Genomic DNA, 19,366 nt, shown 5'->3' on the forward strand with positions numbered 1-19,366 from the left:
TGTCGTTCTACGGATTGAGACTTGAATATGACCTGGAGGGTAGTTCAAACTATATTTCTTGGAAGGACAGGATGGAGGCAATGTTGGAAGACAATGGGCTTAAGGAATTCATAGACAAAGATATTCCTAATGTTGAAAATAGCAACAAGAAATGCTAAATATAAAAGTGCTAAAAATAGCACTGCCATAAATAGCATTTTGGGATACCTTCATATTTTAGTTAGTCCCTGAACTAAAATAGAGAAGTAAAATTTGAATTTGATCTTAGTAGCTATTTGTAAAATAATTAATTAATTCATTTTGAGTTAATTAGTTGTAGAAAATCAAACATGAAGTCTATGTGACATGCAACAATTATCCCATTGATTGAGGAATTTATCCCTTAGTTAAAGAAATAAGGATGAGTTGTAATTAGTTAGCTCAGTTAACTGAGTTAAGTCCAGTTAGATTAGTTCAAATAGTTTGTTGAACTAATTGTGAGTTCAATTAGTTAATGCATGCATGCATGTAACTGCTGCACTTCAGATCACTGAATATTCTCTCATAAATAACTCATGCATGTCAGTTCAGATAGAGACCTAGGTAAGATCAGATGATGGGATAGTGTATTATCAGTTGCAGGAATATTCCATGGAGGATATGTCTTGCATGCAGAAGGAATTCATTCCTTGGAGATTGTGCAGTTACTTATTGAATTTAGTGAGTGTGTGATGAGGCCAAACACACAGGTGGCATCATTGGACCCCAAGAAAAACTACGCAAGGAAATAGGAGGCTTGGAGGGCTGAGGGAAGGCATATCTTGTGTCTATTCAGTCTGTGAGAAGTATTGTTCTGTTGCAGAGAGAGCAGGATAGCTTGTGAGTTGATTCTTTTTTTAATCTGAGCCTATTTCCACTTGTGTGATAATATAGAGATTGGGGTTCTAGGCTGAGGCTTTCCCTGGGTTATTCTTCTGTGTTCATGTGTGATTGATTTCTCTTCACCTGTTATATGTGTTCTATTTGATCTTGCTCATAATCAATTAAACTTCCGCAAGTTTGTTGTAGAAGTAGATCTTGTATTTTGCTTTAGTATATTGCATAATCTATTGATCTACAGTGGGAATTTCTACATGGTATAAGAGAAAAGGTGATCAAAGTGAAGAACGGTATACAAGAAGGGAGAAGTTCGAAGTTTGAGGTTCCTGAATATAGAAATCGAGTTCTTATCACATCTCAATTTCACCAATGGCATTCAACGGTTTAAGACTCGAGTATGCCCTGGATGGCAGCTCAAATTATATAGCCTAGAAGGATCTCATGGAAGAAGTTTTAGAGGACAACGGTCTAAAGGACTTCATTGATCAAGAAGTTCCCAAGCTGGCAGCAACTAATGCTATAGAATTGGTAGAATGGAAGAAATGTGTCGCTAGAGAAAGGAGAATCCTCTTGGAGGGAGTTTGAGACCACATTATATCGAGCCTCCATGGGAAGGAGACACCATTTTCGATGTGGAAAACATTGAAAGATCTATATCAGAACAACAGCAATCAGAGGAAGTTGGCGCTAAAAGACAAGCTTCGGAAAATCAAGTGCAAAAAGGGTGACACAATCTCTACATATCTGAACAAGCTCACCACCTGTAGGGATGCGCTTGGAAGTGTAGGGATCACAACTTCTAATGATGACATGGTGAGTCTTGCACTCGGTCTTCCTAAGAGCTAGCATAGCTACCAAGAATCGGTTAATGGAAGAGAAAAACTACCTGATTGGGAACAACTTTGGTCGGATCTGATGCAGGAGGAGATAAGAAGAAGCACCAAATATGGATCCTCATCAAAGCAAGATGATGAGGAAAATATAGCCTTATCGAGTAAGGCAAGGAAAGGGAAAGGGAAGGCATCCCATCGAAAATCCAGTTCTTCCCATGGTGGGAAGAAGTTTGACAAATTGAAAGTGCGATGCTTTCATTGTCATGAAGTGGGCCATTATGCTACGAATTATCCACAAAAGAAATCCAAGAAGGGATCCTTGAAGGGATCTGATGGTTAGGCACTGGCCTCACAGTTTGAGTTGGATTTCTCTCTTATCGCATGCATGGTTTCATCCATGGTGGGATGTGTGTAGTACTTGGACAGTGGAGCTTCATTCCACATGTCAGGTGACAAGAATCGTTTCAGCACCTTGGAGGAGAAGGATCTCCAGATGTGGATCGAGATGGGCGATGATGGAAAGTACCGTGTTTCAGGTGAAGGTATGATTGTGTTTCAGAGGAAGCATGGAGCTCCTCTCACCTTGACTGATGTAAAGTATGTACCAGGTCTGAAGAATAATCTTATGTCCATTACTATGCTAGAAGATAAAGGCTATGTTGTAGTCTTTAGTAAAGGAAAGGTATTCCTGAGGCATATCGGCACTGGACAGACCAAGCGAATTGGGATTCGAGTAAAGAATCTCTACAAGCTGGAGGTAGACAATTGTGCTGCATTGAGTTCCAAAGTTGAGATGGTGCAGAGCCAAGATGTTGGCGAGCTATGGCATAGAAGATTGGGCCACTTGCACCATGGAGCCTTGAAGATCATGCAACAGATTTCTACCAGACTTCCCAAGGGAAAACTAGAGCATACGAATACATGCAAAGGTTATACCTTAGGTAAGTATGCGAAATCTTCCTTTCCCGATCGAGATTGTGGAGCTGGAGCAATCTTGGAGCGACTTCACTCAGATGTTTGTGGACCCTTCTCTACAACCTCCACCGCTAAACAAAGGTACTAGGTTATTCTTATTGATGATTTTTCTCATAGATGCTAGATCTACTTTATGCAAAAGAAGGATCATACCTTCTTGAGGTTTTGTGAGTTTAAACCCTTGGTAGAGAAAGAATTTGGAAAGAAAATAAAAGCCTTGCATAGCGAAAATGGTGGAGAGTATGTCTCCCAATAGTTTAAGGACTTTCGCACTATAGATGGAATTAAACGGGAGTTGACAACACCCCATAACCCACAACAGAATGGGGTCGCCGAATGGAAGAACAAATCGATTGTGAGAGTAGCTCAAGCAATGTTGCATGACTAAAGCCTTTGTGGGCTGAGGCATGCAATACAACAGTATAATTGCAGAATAGAAGCCCACACCGTATACTGGGAATGAAGACACCTATGGAGGCCCTTTCTGGGAAGCGACCAGATGTGAGCCACTTCCGAATCTTTGGATCATTAGTTTACTTTCATATGACCAAAGATGCTTGGAAGAAGCTAGATCCGACAGCTGAGTTGGGAATACTTGTGGGGTACACTAATACACCCCACAACTATTGAGTGTACATGCTTACCAGTCAGAGGATAGTGGTACGCAGGGATCTGAAGTTCAACAAGCAGAAAACCACTCGAGTATCACTTGAGAGGGAGCTCAAGTTGCATGCAGAGGAGGAACTTTTAGTTCCTAAGGAGGAGGAGCCTCAGATTGATGGGGAGCAGCTTCATGCAAAGGATCCGGGAGTGGAAACATCCACTCATGTTGAGACTTCCAGAGATGGGCAGAAACACTCAAGGGAAGCTGACAGGTTGATGCTAGATGCATAGGAGAAAACGACGACAAGAAATAAGAAAATATAATTTAATTAAAAAATTGTGATTACATGTGCACCCATTTAAATAGAAAAAAGAGGAGATTGAGGGAACATTTAAGAATAAAAATAGGAATATTAGTTGGGAGATGAATAATCATTATCTCATATTTTAAAACATAAGTTAATTATGCACTTGTGTATGTAAGTGATATATGTGTGGGTGATTAACAAGTAATTAGTAATACATAGTCTAAGGAATAGACAAAATGACTTTTTATTTTTATTTTTTTCCCTTAATTTTGCCAAGATTTGGTACATATGTTTAGGAAAAACAATTTTAACTTATTTAATTTGTAAATTCAAATGTCTTGTGGGATTTTCAAGGTGTTGAATCCATTTATTCATTAAAAAACCCATTTTAAACAATAAGAAATTTCAATCTCTCCCAAAATTGTATCCCCAAATTTGGAAAAAGACCATTTTGTCTATTACTTAGATTGTGCCATTAGTAATTAAACAAATTACACATGTTTGAATATAATGGAAAAGTGGATTGAACCACAAAGCTTGGAAAATAATGCTTGAGCTAAAGAGATGACACCATTTTTGCTCTCCAATATTGAATGGTTGTCACAAGAAAAAATAAATTGTTTGCAAATTATTGCTGAGTTTTGTCTACTAAAAAGTGTGTTTGAGGTGAGGTTTTCATGTAAGCTTGATGGCTGCAATCTCGTCTCAATGATAGTATTGTAATTTTCATACAACCAAATTAAAACTAGAGGGTCTCTAAAAAGGAGAGTAGAGACTGGGAGTTAGTAGGGTGGTCAAATGGTGGAGTTTCCAATGATTGGTAAATTGTTTTAAAAAGGAATTAAAGGTCCAAATGAAATATTGAAAATACAAGAATCAATTTTGTAATAATTCTTGTAAATTATTGAATAACATTTTTTTTCAGAAGAGGCCTTGGAATTGAAATATGTAAATTATTGATTACAAATTTATTAGTCCTTTAACGATGTACATTAGTTTCGTAAATGAAGCATTTGAGAAAAATTTCATTGTTAAAATGCTAAGTTGGATTGATTCACTATGTATAATCTTTTTTGTAGTTATCATAGAAAATTTGAAATGTTAGTCTCAGAATATGTGGGATTTGAGTTTTCTTTCCTAGTGTGAATGTGAGGAATTTATTTTCTTCATTCAAAACATGTTGGAATCACAATATTGGAAAACAAATTCAAATCGATTCAAAGAATGATGAAAATGTACATGTATAAATACAACCATGAAACTGTTGGATTCAGTTTCTAGGTTTCATGGATGAGAAATAACTGTCCACCAAAACACTGACAAATTAGGTGGCTTACATTCCCCATATAATCTGAAGGGGTATATATGAGAGTCCAAGAAGTGTGGCTTTTAAGCAAAAACCATAAACAAACAAAGAAAGGTGTGAGAAGTAGAGGTATCAAAGAGTGGTGGTTTTAGGCTGAGCACCAGCTCTGGAACTGTCAAAGTAGTTTTTGGAACAATTCCCAATATGGCTAGAAGCTGAAATCTTCTTCTAGTGGAAGTGCTCCCTAATATAAACTGTAGCAGAAACCAGAATCTTTTAGAGGTGTTGGTTCAAGTGACCAACCAGAAAACATCAATCAAAAGCATTCTCATGAGGCATTTCTATGTTTCTAGCTACAACTCTAAATTTGGCTATGGTAATCTCTGGTTGTACACTTAGACAATAGGTTCAGGCTATCGCTCAGGCGCACATTGTTACATTGTCACTTTGCATTCAAATTTTTTATTTAATCATTTTTCATCATTCAAGTCATTAATATGGGAGAGTAAGAGAGACAAGATATGGCGTTTAATACAATAGATTGAGTTAAAGATTTTAATGGTCTACAAATTCAACTGCCCTTTTTCCATATGATCGAAATGAAAAGATGGAAAAATTAACAGGTGTGAAAATAAGAATAATAGGAGAAAATAATTTGAGATCAATCACAATGAAGTCTATTTATAATTAACTACATTCTTATTATTCACATTTTCTATCATTCAACACTGTTACATTGTTACTTTGCATTCAATTTTTTTTAATAATTTTTCATCATTCAAGTTATTAATACTCTGTCATCTCAACAACTTGAGGTAATAGAGTAAATTTAAAATTAAAATGACTAGATTAATATTAGACATATTTAGCGTTTTTAAAATGATTGAAATTATTAGATGTTCAACAAATTTTGTGTGATCACGCACGATTGAAACCAACCTAGGTCCATCTAAACCCTAGATCTATCAAGCATTGAGAGGGATCAAATCTCTTGAGGTTCAAACCTTTCCTCATGTTTTGCACTGAAAGAAGAGGTTTGCACCTTAAGAGATTTGATCCATCTTGATGTTTGATAGATATGGGATTAATATTGATCTAGGATGGTTCTTTATAATTTTATTTAATTTTTCTGAGTCAAAATGTTATACAAGACATTACATTACAATATCTATACCATATTGGATTAGAGAACACCTCTCGACGCAATGACACCCTTGTTATTAGTCATAGTTATTATGCATACATTGAAAAAATGTTTCAATATCACATGCATTTATTTAAATGGGGAAAGTTAAATAAATGCAAAAGTAATTGATTTAGCATATATATTTTTGCACATTTCATAAAAAAATAAAAATACAATAGTTTATTTAAAAGTCATTAAAAAATGAATGCATTTGGAAATATGCTTGAAATAGAAGAAAAATATTTTAATTAATTTAAAGATTAAATACTAGTGCACACATAAAAAGGACGACAAGAAATAAGAAAATATAATTTAATTAAAAAATTGTGATTACATGTGCACCCATTTAAATAGAAAAAAGAGGAGATTGAGGGAACATTTAAGAATAAAAATAGGAATTTTAGTTGGGTGATGAATAATCATTATCTCATATTTTAAAAAATAAATTAATTATGCACTTGTGTATGTGAGTGATATATGTGTGGGTGATTAACAAGTAATTAGTAATACATAGTCTAAGGAATAGACAAAATGATGATTTTTTTTTTTTCCAAAATTTGGTACATATTTTTACGAAAAATAATTTTAGCATACTTAATTTGTAAATTCAAATGTCTTGTGGGATTTTCAAGGTGTTGAATCCATTTATTCATTAAAAAACCCATTTTAAACAATAAGAAATCTCAATCTCGCCCAAAATTATATCCCCAAATTTGGAAAAAGACCATTTTGTCTATTAGTTAGATTGTGTCATTAGTAATTAAACAAAATTACACATGTTTGCATAAAATGGAAAAGTGGATTGAACCACAAAGCTTGGAAAATAATGCTTGAGCTAAAGAGATGACACACTTTTTGCTCTCGAATATTGGATGGTTGTCATAATAAAAAATAATTGTTTGCAAATTGTTGCTGAGTTTTGTCTACTAAAAAGTGTGTTTGAGGTGAGGTTTTCATGTAATCTTGATGGCTGCACTCTTGTCTCAATGATAGCATTGTAATTTTCATACAACCAAATTAAAACTAGAGGGTCTCTAAAAAAGGAGAGTAGAGACTTAGAGTGCTCCCTAATATAAACTGTTGCAGAAACCAAAATATTTTAGAGGTTTTGGCTCAAGTGACCAACCAGAAAACATCAATCAAAAGCATTCTCATGAGGCATTGCTCTGTCTCTAGATACAATTCTAAATTTGGCTATGGTAATATTTGGCTGTACACTCAGACAATAGGTTCAGGCTATCACTTAGGCGTACTTGATATATCTTTGAATGATGAAAATTCAAATCTACTAATTGACCATCAATTCCCCCCTGTCAGATACAAGGTGAGAAGATGAAGAAGTCTTCACTACAATATTAACCAATACTCTATAACAAATTTTGTGGAATGATTGGTAAATTTTCTTAGTTGTTGACAACCATTTCCAAGAAGCAATCCATCCGAGGTGAATCTTCTTTCTTGTAGGTTTGTTATTTCTGGAACATCTATCTAAATGACGAGTGTGTTTTCCACAATTCTCACAAGGGTGAAGATCAAAACAATGATTTTTTATATGTCCAACTCGATCACAATGTTGGAATCTCACAATATGTTGTTACTTTGGAACAAGAACAAGTGAATATGGATCATCTTGAAGAAATCCAACACTACAAAACTTGATGGACTTGAAATATTTTGAAATATGAAAGGACACATCCTTGTCATATCTGAGACCACTTCTATTCTTGTTGTTCACAACTTCCCAAAGTATGATAAAGGTCTTGGAAAGTGCAAGTTGAACCTTCACATATGCATGCTGAACATTCCCATTTGCATGCAAATACCCTCCTAAAATGGCTTCATTATGTTGATCAATATCTAACTGTTGATGGGAGTCAGGCTCAAATAGGAAGTTTTTCTGAACAAGAACCAGTTTAGAATCATGACTCTTCTTTTGTAGTTCCTTTCATTGTAGCTAAGACTCCAACTCCAAAAGCTCAACATTGTCGTCGACAATTTGTAAACAGGTTTGAATGCTAGAGAGGGTGTCCTTGCTGATTTGTACAATGTTATGGACAATAGAAAACATTAGAGTGCTTAATAACTCTAACAAATCATTGAGTTTTGTCATTTTCTCTAGCTTCCTATCAGAGAAAAACTTGCAATCAACTTTGAAAAGGGTGTCAGCTTCAACAAAAAAATGCACCCATCTACAATGTAATTCAACAAGTAAAATGTATAAAATTTAGAGCAGTTTTTTGTGCTCATGAAATGAAACTATTCATCAAACACTGAACATGACTGGAAAATTCACGAGATAGCTTCAATATTACAATGGAAGTCTCTCTTTTCTTCGAATATTCTTGATTTTACACCCATAAATTCTATAATTGTGCTAAGAGGACCTCTACAAACCAGTATGGGGTATATGTCAAGCATAAATGCTTAACATTTAACAAGTTTAACATTTAAAAATTTTAATCTAATGTTAATGTTGTCCCAGTATAAGGGTAGATGTGTAGGCGTAAATGTTGAACATTTAACATAAATATTTAACATTTATATGTCGGCTAAATTAAAAAATAAAAATAAAACATTAATAATAATAAACAAAAAGTTAAAAGTAATAAATAAAAAGTTAAAAGTAGCTCAATTAATAATAAAAAGTTAAAGCTAAAGTCAAATCGTTATAATTTATTTTGTTATTAACTTGTGAATAGACTTTGTTACAATACCATGGGCTAATACCATGACTTAACAATACCACATGCCTAGAAACCATAAGGTATTTCACAATTAAAATATTTTATACCAATATGACACATTAACTATAGGTATTCACCCCCACTTTAGTGTGGATATTATTAACACATAAATAGGCTTTGCTACAATACCATGGCTTATCAATACCACATGTCTAGAAAACATAACTTATTTCACAATGAAAATATTCTATAGATATGTTATTTTAATTTAATTTTATAACATTTTTTCAATTAAATCTAAAAGGAAAAAAGGTTATAGTTTCTTTTGAGCTATATCTAAACCCTCTATCCTCACAACTACTAAAAATATTCCCATAGAAATTAAATCAAGTTTATGATCAAATAAAAAACTAGAACACTTTTATATATAAAGATGTGAAATTTATATAATATAAATATTATTATTAAGAACTAACATAGATTCATATTAACTAAGGACTAAGGATACAACTCACGAGAGCAAGCAAATTGACTAACAATAATAAACGAAAGATGTACTTTCAATTTTTCATTATTGTATTTTCTTTAACATGATTGATCCAAAATATAGGTTTAATATTTTACAACCAATTGAGTTTTTAAAGTTTATATGCTTTTTTAAATACAATATCATGGAATCAAATTTAAGAAAGGGGGGAGAGGGAGGGAGCAAAAGAGGGAGTGAGAGATGGAGGGAAAAAAGAGAGAGTGGTGGGGGGGCGGAGAGAGAGGAGGTGGTAAATAGAAGGAGAGAGGGAAAGAGAGAAAGATGGATTTGGATAGGGCGAGAGGGGGAGGAAAGAAGAATAAAGACATAGAGAGATAGAGGTGGAGAGAGAGGAGAGGAGGGAAGTGAGAGAAGAGAAGAGGGAAGAGAGAGGAGAGGAGAGAGATAGGGAGAGAAGGGGAAGAGAGAGAGGGAGAGACAAAGATGGAGGAGAGAGGGAGGGCGATAGTGACAGAGTTAGAAGGAAGAGAGAGAGAGAGCGATGGGAGGGAGAGATAGAGGGAGGTGGGACAAAATAAAAAAGAGTGAAAGGAAGAGAGAGAGGAATCGAGAGAGAGAGAGAGAGAGAGAGAGAGAGAGAGAGAGAGGAAGAGAAAGATAGATTTGGAGGGGGAGAGGGAGGGAGGGAAGAAGAAATACAAAGAGGGAGAAAGGTCAAGAGAGAGGAGTGACAAGAGAGAGATAGAGAGAGAGCGATGGAGAGAGGAGAGTGGGAGGGGAGGGAGAGAGGGAGAGAAGGGCAAGAGAGAGAGAGAGAAGTGGAAGAGAGAGAGAGAGAGGGAGAGGAAATTGGAGGAAGAGAAAGGAGGGAAGAAGAAAGACAAAGAGGGGGAAAGGTCAAGAGAGAGGAGTGACAAGAGAGAGATAGAGAGAGAGTGATGGAGAGATGAGAGAGGGCGGGGAGAGAGAGGGAGAGAAGGGCAAGAGAGAGAGAGAAGTGGAAGAGAGAGAGAGGGAGAGGAAAAGGGAAGAAGAGAGAGATAGATAGATATATAGAGAGAGAGTGTGTATGTTTGGGGGGTCACATAGAGAGAAGGAATAAGGAAGAGGCACAATACAAATATATCCATCTTATCGCCGGATCTATCAGGATCAAATCTCTCTAGGTGCAAACCTTTCCTCAAGTTTTCCATTCAAAAAAGAGGTTTGCACCTCAAGAGATTTGATTCATCTCAGTGCTTGATAGATCTAGGGTTAAGATGGATCTAAGATGGTATAATTTTAAGTCAGATTATGATATTTTATTTCTTAGGATGTGTTTTTGAATGTATAAATGGATTGAGCTATCTAAAAAAATAGGTAATTCAAATTTATGATTTAAAAAAAAATCTTTCATTTTAAACAAAAAATTATTTTTTAAAAATTAAATTATTATTATTACTATTGTTACCATCTTTGAGGCACTCTACTTAACATTTAACATCATTTAACATAAAAATTTAACACTTATATGTACACTCAATTGAAAAAAATAAAATGTAAAAAATAATAAACAAAATGTTAAAAGAAATAAACAAAAAGTTAAAAGTACTATAAAGCTCAATTCTTAAAGTAAATAAATTCTTAATGTAAATAAGGTAATATTTTATACTTTATAACAATATGACACGATTCTTAACCATAATAGTCGCCCCCACCTTATTGTGGATATTATTAAGATGTAAATAGACTTTGTTACATAAAAAATAATAAACAAAATGTTAAAAGAAATAAATACAAAGTTAAAAGTAATATAAAGCTCAAATCTTAAAGTAAATAAATTCTTAATGTAAATAAAGTAATATTTTATATTTTATAACAATATGACACGATTCTTAACCATAGATAGTCACCCCCACCTTATCGTGGATATTATTAAGATGTAAATAGACTTTGTTACAATACCATGGGCCAATACCATGGTTTATCAATACCACATGCCCAAAAAACATAACTTATTTCACAATCAAAATATTTTATAAATATTTTATTTTAATTGAATTTAATAATATTTTTTAATTAAATGTACAATCAAATATGTTATAATTACTTTTGAGATATATCTAAACCCTCTATCCTCACAACTACTAAAAAGATTCCCATAGAAATTAAATCAAAGTTTTAATAAAATTAAAAATGAGATTACATTTATATATAAAGATGTGAAATTTATATAATATAAATAATATTAAGAATCATCATATATCCATCATAACTAAGGATCTAAGCGATGAGAGCAAGCATATTAGCTAACAATAATAGATGAAAGATAGTGATTGTTTTAAGTTATTCATTATTGTATTTTCTTTGACATGATTGATCCAAAATATAGGTTTAATATTTTACAACCAATTGAGTTTTTTTAATTTAGATACTTTCTTAAGCACAATATAATGGTATCAAAGGAGAGAGAGATAGAAAGACACACTCGCGTTCTCTTTCATTGAACAACAACACATGGGCATAAACACTATAGATTGAGAGAGAGGTGGGAGAGAGAATGAAAGAAGAGAGAGGAGGGAAGAGAAAGGAGAGAGGGGGAGAGAGATGGATATACACACTAGCGTTCTCGTTCACACAACACATGAGCAAACACACTATAGATTGACCACCATACACAAAGGCTCGATACCATAGAAGGACAACTGAAAAAGGAGCACCCAAAAATGCCGCAAAACTAGTGGCTCAACTTAATCAATAGGGTGAATAAACCACCCCTCTGATACCATGGTTGGAATCACAACATTGGAAAATGAATTCAACTTGAATAATAAAATTATACATATATAAATACAACCATGAAACTCCACCAAAACCCTAGTAATTAAGTGGCTAACAAACCATGATTACATCGTTGTTTCAATTAAGAAGTTAACCAGGAGAAGTGTTACCTATGGTATTAGGGCAAGCTTAAACACACTAGAACCTTAGACTCATACGCTTACTCATTATCCTTGGATTTTAGTTTAGATTTTAATTTGTTTTGCTGATAATAGAAGCTAATCGATGAGCCAAAATTTGTCAATCTTATCTTATGATTGGGATCCCAATGAAATCTATGGTAACGTAACAAATCACATGCCATATAAAACATAAGCTGAATTGCTAGAGTTAGTTTTGCTAAATAAAATTAGAGGTTACTTTTGTTGCATTATTTATTTTATGGTAAAATATTTAAACAAGTTTAGCAAATAGGTATAATTTTACCTACCATGATTGCATGATGGTTCCTCTCTTTGGTGTTTATATATGTACATAATGAGACCACAATCTACACTTCATCAATGTCATAAATTTTGAAAAAATGACTGAGATCTCGAACTATAAAGCAAAAAATATTATTCATTCCATATAATCATCGGATCAAAGGGTAGTACACTTTTAATAAAGCAACTGACAACATAAAAGGATCTGAAAATAAAAGCTTACACAGAAATCGGAGTGTTGGAAAATTTGACTTAAATCTGGATCTAGTTCTAGAACTTGTTATAGACTAACCTAAATGGATCTGGAAAAAGTTATCAAAGAGTCTGATTTATTCATTGGACCCGTGTGCTGCATCTAGTCCGAACTTCAAAGTAAATGCTGTTAAACTTCCCACATGCAAGAAGAGATTGTAATCAGCATTATATTGGTCCTTCAAGGCTGCTGCTGAGAATCAATGTATCCAGCATCAACAAGCACCTTCTCCCTCTTGGCCAACTTCAGGTCAGAATCCACCATCATGGCCACCAATTGCTTAAACCCAACTTTTGGGGCCCATCCAAGAAGCTTCCTTGCCTTGGATGAATCACCCCTCAGATTATCAACTTCAGCAGGCCTGAAATACCTGGGATCTATAACCACATGATCCTTCCAGTTCAACCCCACATACCCAAAGGCCTCCTTCAGAAACTCCTCAACGGTATGGCTATCATCAGTGGCAACAACATAGTCATCGGGCTTATCTTGCTGCACCATCAACCACATTGCCTCCACATAGTCACCAGCAAATCCCCAATCCCTGGAGGCCTTGAGATTGCCCAAATACAGCTTCTTCTGAAGCCCAATTTTGATCCTCCCCACAGCCCTGGTGATCTTCCTTGTCACAAAGTTCTCACCTCTCCTTGGGGACTCATGGTTGAAGAGGATCCCATTGCAGGCAAACATTCCATATGCTTCTCTGTAGTTGACAGAATACCAATGGGCTGCAAGCTTGGAGACAGCATAAGGACTTCTAGGGTGGAAAGGGGTGTTCTCATTCTGAGGTGGGGGTGTAGCACCATACATTTCAGAGGATCCTGCTTGGTAATACTTGACCTTCCTTCCTGTGTTCTCAATGTGGATTCTCACAGCTTCAAGGAGGCTCAGTGCGCCCTTGGCTACAACATCAGCAGTGTAATCTGGGTTTTCGAATGAGACACCCACATGAGACTGCGCAGCCAGGTTGTAGACTTCATCTGGGCAGATTGCATCCACCCATTTTCTCAGGGATGATGCGTCAGTCAGATCTCCATAGTGTAGCTTCATACGAGCTTGGGTATTGTGGGGATCAATGTATATATGATCAAGACGCTGTGTGTTGAAATTGGAAGAACGGCGAATGATTCCATGCACTTCATAGTTCTTTTTCAGAAGAAATTCAGTGAGATAAGATCCGTCCTGGCCTGTTATGCCTGTTATCAGCGCCTTCTTTGCTTTCGGAGCTTCTCCCATTGTCGGATCTGGATACCCAACTCTGAAAAACTGGCGAGCTTTGGACAAGCTCAGTGTCTCTGAAAAACTGCCGAGCTTTGGACGAGCTCTGAGATCTATTCACGCGCTGTCTCAATAAGCTACCACGGTACAGAAAATATTGAAGGAGAAATGCCTTAATATACAGAAGAAACCCGATTCACTCGGTGGAAATTCAACTATGTGAAACGGCCCACAGGGCTAAAAAAGTCGTTGGTAAAATTTCATCGGTTGTGCTATTAAATTTTCCACGCCCATTCTTCCCTGCTTAGATGGTGGTTATCCTCGGTGGGCGTGACCTAGTGCAACTTCCTGGAAATAGGTCAAGTTCATATCCCAAGGGTGAGGGAAGGTCTTGGAACATTTAAAATTGGTTTTTTTTTCTTCAATTATATTATGAAATGGTTTTTTTTAAAGTGTATATGAAACAAGTCTAGTCCGTATCCTATGGGTGAGGGATGGTGTTTCACCTTTTAAAATTATTTTTTTCCGGATGTATGTGAAGGAAAGTGTTTTGTTGTTTTGGTGTGTTTTAATAGTTTGTGTCAATTTGTCAGTAACTATTACTTTGTATTATTTTGTGTTAATTTATTAGATTTAATTTTGAAAAATAAATATTTATTTTTCAATATTATTAAAAAAAATTAATTTTCAAACATTTGATTATACCATACACCATGCTATGTAGATACACATATTTTATGCCATAATGTATGGATATGGTCATAATATTCATGTATTAAACATATTTTACGCCATAATGTATGGACATGGTCGCAATATTCATGTATTAATTTTAGATATTTGTGTAGTGGTTTTTTACTCTTAAGTTATTTCTCACCTTAATTTAAGCCATTCACAATATTCATGTATTATTTTTAGATATTTGTGTAGTGGTTTTTTATCTTAAGTTACTTCTCACCGTAATTTAAGCCATTCACAATATTCATGTATTATTTTTAGATATTTGTGTAGTCTTTTTTTACTCTTAAGTTCTCGCCGTAATTTAAGCCATTCACAATATTCATGTATTATTTTTAGATATTTGTGTAGTGTTTTTTCACTCTTAAGTTACTTCTCACCGTAATTTAAGCCATTCACAATATTCATGTATTATTTTTAGATATTTGTGTAGATTCACAATATTCATGTATTATTTTTAGATATTTGTGTAGTGGTTTTTCACTCTTAAGTTACTTCTCACCGTAATTTAAGCCATTCACAATATTCATGTATTATTTTTAGATATTTGTGTAGTAGTTTTTTACTCTTAAGTTACTTTTCGCCGTAATTTAAGCCATTCACAATATTCATGTATTATTTTTAGATATTTGTGTAGTAGTTTTTTACTCTTAAGTTGCTTCTCACTGTAATTTAAGCCATTCACAATATTCATGTATTATTTTTAGATATTTGTGTCGTGGTTTTTTACTCTTAAGTTACTTCTCACCGTAATTTAAGCCATCGAAAATATTCATGTATTATTTTTAGATATTTGTGTAGTGGCTTTTTACTCTTAAGTTACTTCTCACCGTAATTTAAGCCATTCACAATATTCATGTATTATTTTTAGATATTTGTGTAGTAGTTTTTTACTCTTAAGTTACTTCTCACGGTAATTTAAGAAATTTTTTGCATAAAAAATGGATCCAAATCAAATATAAATAAACATGTTTACGATGACTTACTTTTCACTATTATTTATGTTTTCCTTGCCATTCTTTATGTTTTCCTCAGAGCTTACGTAGGATTAAAATTGTAAATGTGTACACTTTACTAGTGATTACTACCCACCAAATGATTTATCCATTTCACGTATCAATTTATTAGTTCCTCCCAAAGAAAGTTTTCCATTTGCCTATTAACCACCATTAGGTTATAATTTTTTATGCAAATTTTCCCATAACATGATTTTTAACTTGAATGGCATGGACTAAGATGCCTTGCTACCTTGCTACACTTGTTAATATTATTTTTAATGTCGAGAGATCGTTCTGTAAAAATCACATAAGTCTACGCCTTTCTAACCATCTAGTATGATTCATCTTCACGACAAGTTGAAGAATCAGATCATGGCATTGGATTAAATAGATGAAGATAGATGTTTTTTAGCAGTTAGAATATAACAACTAGTTTTGATTAAAGAATTATCATTAATTAATAAACATTTTTTTTTATAATAAAAATAAAGTAATAGATAGAAATTAGCTATAAATAAATAATTAAATTAATTTTATTATTATTATTATTTTAATAAAAATGAACATAAATAATAATAAGGTCAAACTTAATTATTCTAAATAATAAAACTAAAAATGGAATACATAAATAAACAAAATAAACATAATAAGGTCAACTTTAACTATAATAAAACTAAAAATAGTAATAAGAAAATGAAAAACTAAAATCAAAATCAAAACAATGAATTAAGTCAATTTTATTATTTAAATCCAAAAAATAAAATAATATGGTAAAAAAATTAATAGTAAATAAATAAGAAATAAAGGAATACTAAAATCCAACAACAAATTTAGGATCCAGGATCAACATGATCCCTTTGAGCTTATAGATGGGACACATTTTGATTATTTTTGCTCATAACTCATGTTTTATCGATATGTATATTTGTATACTTTTTTGTGCTCATATACTTATATGCACTCACAGTTTAGTGATCTATATGATGTATGTGACAAGATGCCACTAGTTTCGAGATATTCTCCTTTGCAACATCTACAACTTGTAATTTTCAATATTTTATATAATGAAAATTATGATTTTTCATGGGAGAAAAAAGGAATACCAAAAATTCTGATTGAAATAAATAAATAAAATAAATAGATAATAATTAATTAAATAATATAAAAACTTAGGAATACAAGGTAGGGATCCAACACCTACTAATACTCCAACCATCATCTCTATTCATATTGATAGGACTCCTTTCAATTTCCAAGGTCTCCCTAAACTTACGGTGATGAAAATGATCAATCCTTGCAATGAACCTTGCCTCTTCAATGAAAATGTGATGGCTTGTCTTTTCTACATGTTTTGTCAAAGAAGAAAAGTGAGACCTTCCATGTTTGATGTCAGTTGCATGCTCAAGAATCCTCAGATAAATTGAGCAGCCAATTTCACTAATGTACGAAGTCCCATAGGAGCAAGGGATGACATAAACACCTTTCCCATGTTTAGGGTTCATAGGGTCCTTCACTAACCTTATGGAGCCTCCAATAATGTTTAGGGGTTTAAATGTCGAAGGAACTTTATGCTTCTTCAAGATCTTAACAATCTTATCTGTGGTTCCTTGGATAAATGAAAGATGCACTCCTAAAAACCGTTTTTTAAGATAATTTTTAATCTTGTGACCTTTTTCAACCTTAAGGAAGGCTCTAAAACATTGGCGCTTACTATAACCATTCTTATTAAAAACACCAAGGAGATGAGTTTTTTCATCATTGAGGTGGTTTTCAACAGAAACTCGTAACGCCCGAGTGGCTAAGGTGTTGAGAACACCTAGCTTTTGAGCGGGGAAATGATATGAATTCGCATGAAGAAATTGTTCAGTGTGAGCTTTCTTCTGAAAAAATGGTGGGAGAAAGAACTATCATCTCTCTTTGAAATAAGAACGCTGAGGAAAGGGAGGTTGCCATCGATTTCACATTCCATACTAAAATTTATAGAACTAGATTGATTGTTAGGATGCTAGAAAAAAAGCTCCAACTTTTCCTGACCATGAGACCAAATGAAGCAAGTGTAATCCATAAACCTTTTCCAAAGCTTAGGCTGGAATAGAGCTAAGGATAAGGCCTTAGATTCAAAGTCGTCCATAAACAGATTAGCCATTATTGAGGAAAGGGGGGAACCCATGGCAACTCCACAAGTTTGTTCATAAAATCCACCTTCAAAACTGAAGAAAGTAGAAGTAAGACAAATTTTAACCAAATAATATGTATCAGGGTTCCTAATGTGCTTGATCACTTCAATGGCCTCTTTAATGGGGATATTAGTGTACAAGGAGACCACATTGAAACTCACCAAATTATCACCAGAATCTAGCCTTATACCCTTTAATTCATTGACAAACGAAGACGAATCTTTGACAAAGGATTCAATCCAACCAACAAGAGGTTTTAACTTATTGGCTAAAAAATTAGCAAGAAGATAGGTCGACCCTCCATTGGTGTTGACAATGGGATGGAGGGGAGCCCCTTCCTTATGGATCTTTGTAAGGCCATAAATACTAGGAGTGAGAGGGCTACTCTCAATTAGCTTCTGACAAAGTGAGCTAGCTGTGCTACTAGATTTTATGGCTAGAGCAACTGTTTTAGAAATATTCGTTAAGGGATTCTTATTAATTTTTCTATAGCTCCCGCTATTACAAATATGATCCAACATTTTTCTCTAGTAATATTCCTTATCTAAGATAATGGAAGCACCCCCTTTGTCAGCTTTAAGAACAACGATGTCCTTGTTATTATTCAAAGTCTTGAGAGCCTTAAAATCTAGGCTAATAATAATCATAATAATAATAATAATAATAATAATTATCATTATTATAATCTCTTTTATATAAATAATAATAATAATAATAATAATAACAACAACAACAATTACAATGCTAATAATAATAATATATTTTCTATTGATTCTAACAACAACAACAACAATAATAATATAATTTCTTTCATCCCTTTTAATAATAGAGTTGTTTATCTTTAAAGTTTTTCGTTTGATCCTCCTCTTTTTAGATTTTTAGAGGAAGGCTTAAATATTTCCCTTGCTCCTAGAAAATTCCTAGTGGAAGAGATTATATATGACATTGAATTCGGGATAAGGGACTTACCAGACTCGACTAAGGATATCATTAGACAAGACTGTGTGGTTGTCCTAAGAAAGGCTAAGGCCCCTAAAAACACCCTTAGCAAACCTGAGTTTAAGGCTCTCAAGGCTTTGAATAATAACAAGGACATCGTCGTTCTTAAAGCTGACAAAGGGGGTGTTTTCATTATCTTAGATAAGGAAGATTACTGGAGAAAAATGTTAGATCATCTTTGTAATAGTGGGAGGTATAGAAAAATTAATAAGAATCCCTTAAAGAAGATTTCTAAAACAATTTCTCTAGCCATAAAATCTAGTAGCACTGTTAGCTCCCTTGGCCAAAAGTTGATTGAGAGTAGCCCTCTCACTCCTAGTATTTATGGTCTTACAAAGATCCATAAGGAAGGGGCTCCCCTGTATCCCATTGTCAACACCAATGGAGGACCAACCTATATTGTTGCTAAGTTTTTAGCCAATAAGCTAAAACCTTTTATTGGCTGGATAGGATCCTTTGTCAAAGATTCATCTTCGTTTGTCAAGGAATTAAAGGGTA

General features: G+C 34.0%; 1 protein-coding gene across 1 annotated transcript; it reads right to left on the reverse strand.

Moving 5' to 3' along the window:
* Positions 1-12,588: 12,588 nt before the first annotated feature.
* On the reverse strand, positions 12,589-14,105 carry LOC149154202 (GDP-mannose 4,6 dehydratase 1-like). The gene has a single exon (XM_089440029.1). The coding sequence runs from the start codon at positions 13,972-13,974 to the stop codon at positions 12,919-12,921; it is 1,056 nt and encodes a 351-aa protein (XP_089296155.1). The 5' UTR covers positions 13,975-14,105; the 3' UTR covers positions 12,589-12,918.
* Between the last annotated feature and the right edge of the window lie 5,261 nt (positions 14,106-19,366).

The sequence above is a fragment of the Pinus tabuliformis genome, chromosome 9, assembly GCF_031772625.1.
Source record: "Pinus tabuliformis cultivar Carrire ecotype Pingquan chromosome 9, CPIR1, whole genome shotgun sequence".
Lineage (NCBI taxonomy): Eukaryota > Viridiplantae > Streptophyta > Pinopsida > Pinales > Pinaceae > Pinus > Pinus tabuliformis.

Coding starts and splice junctions, on each gene's coding strand:
- LOC149154202 (XM_089440029.1), bottom strand. CDS start 13,974: ATGGGAGAAGCTCCGAAAGCAAAGAAGGCGCTGATAACAGGCATAACA.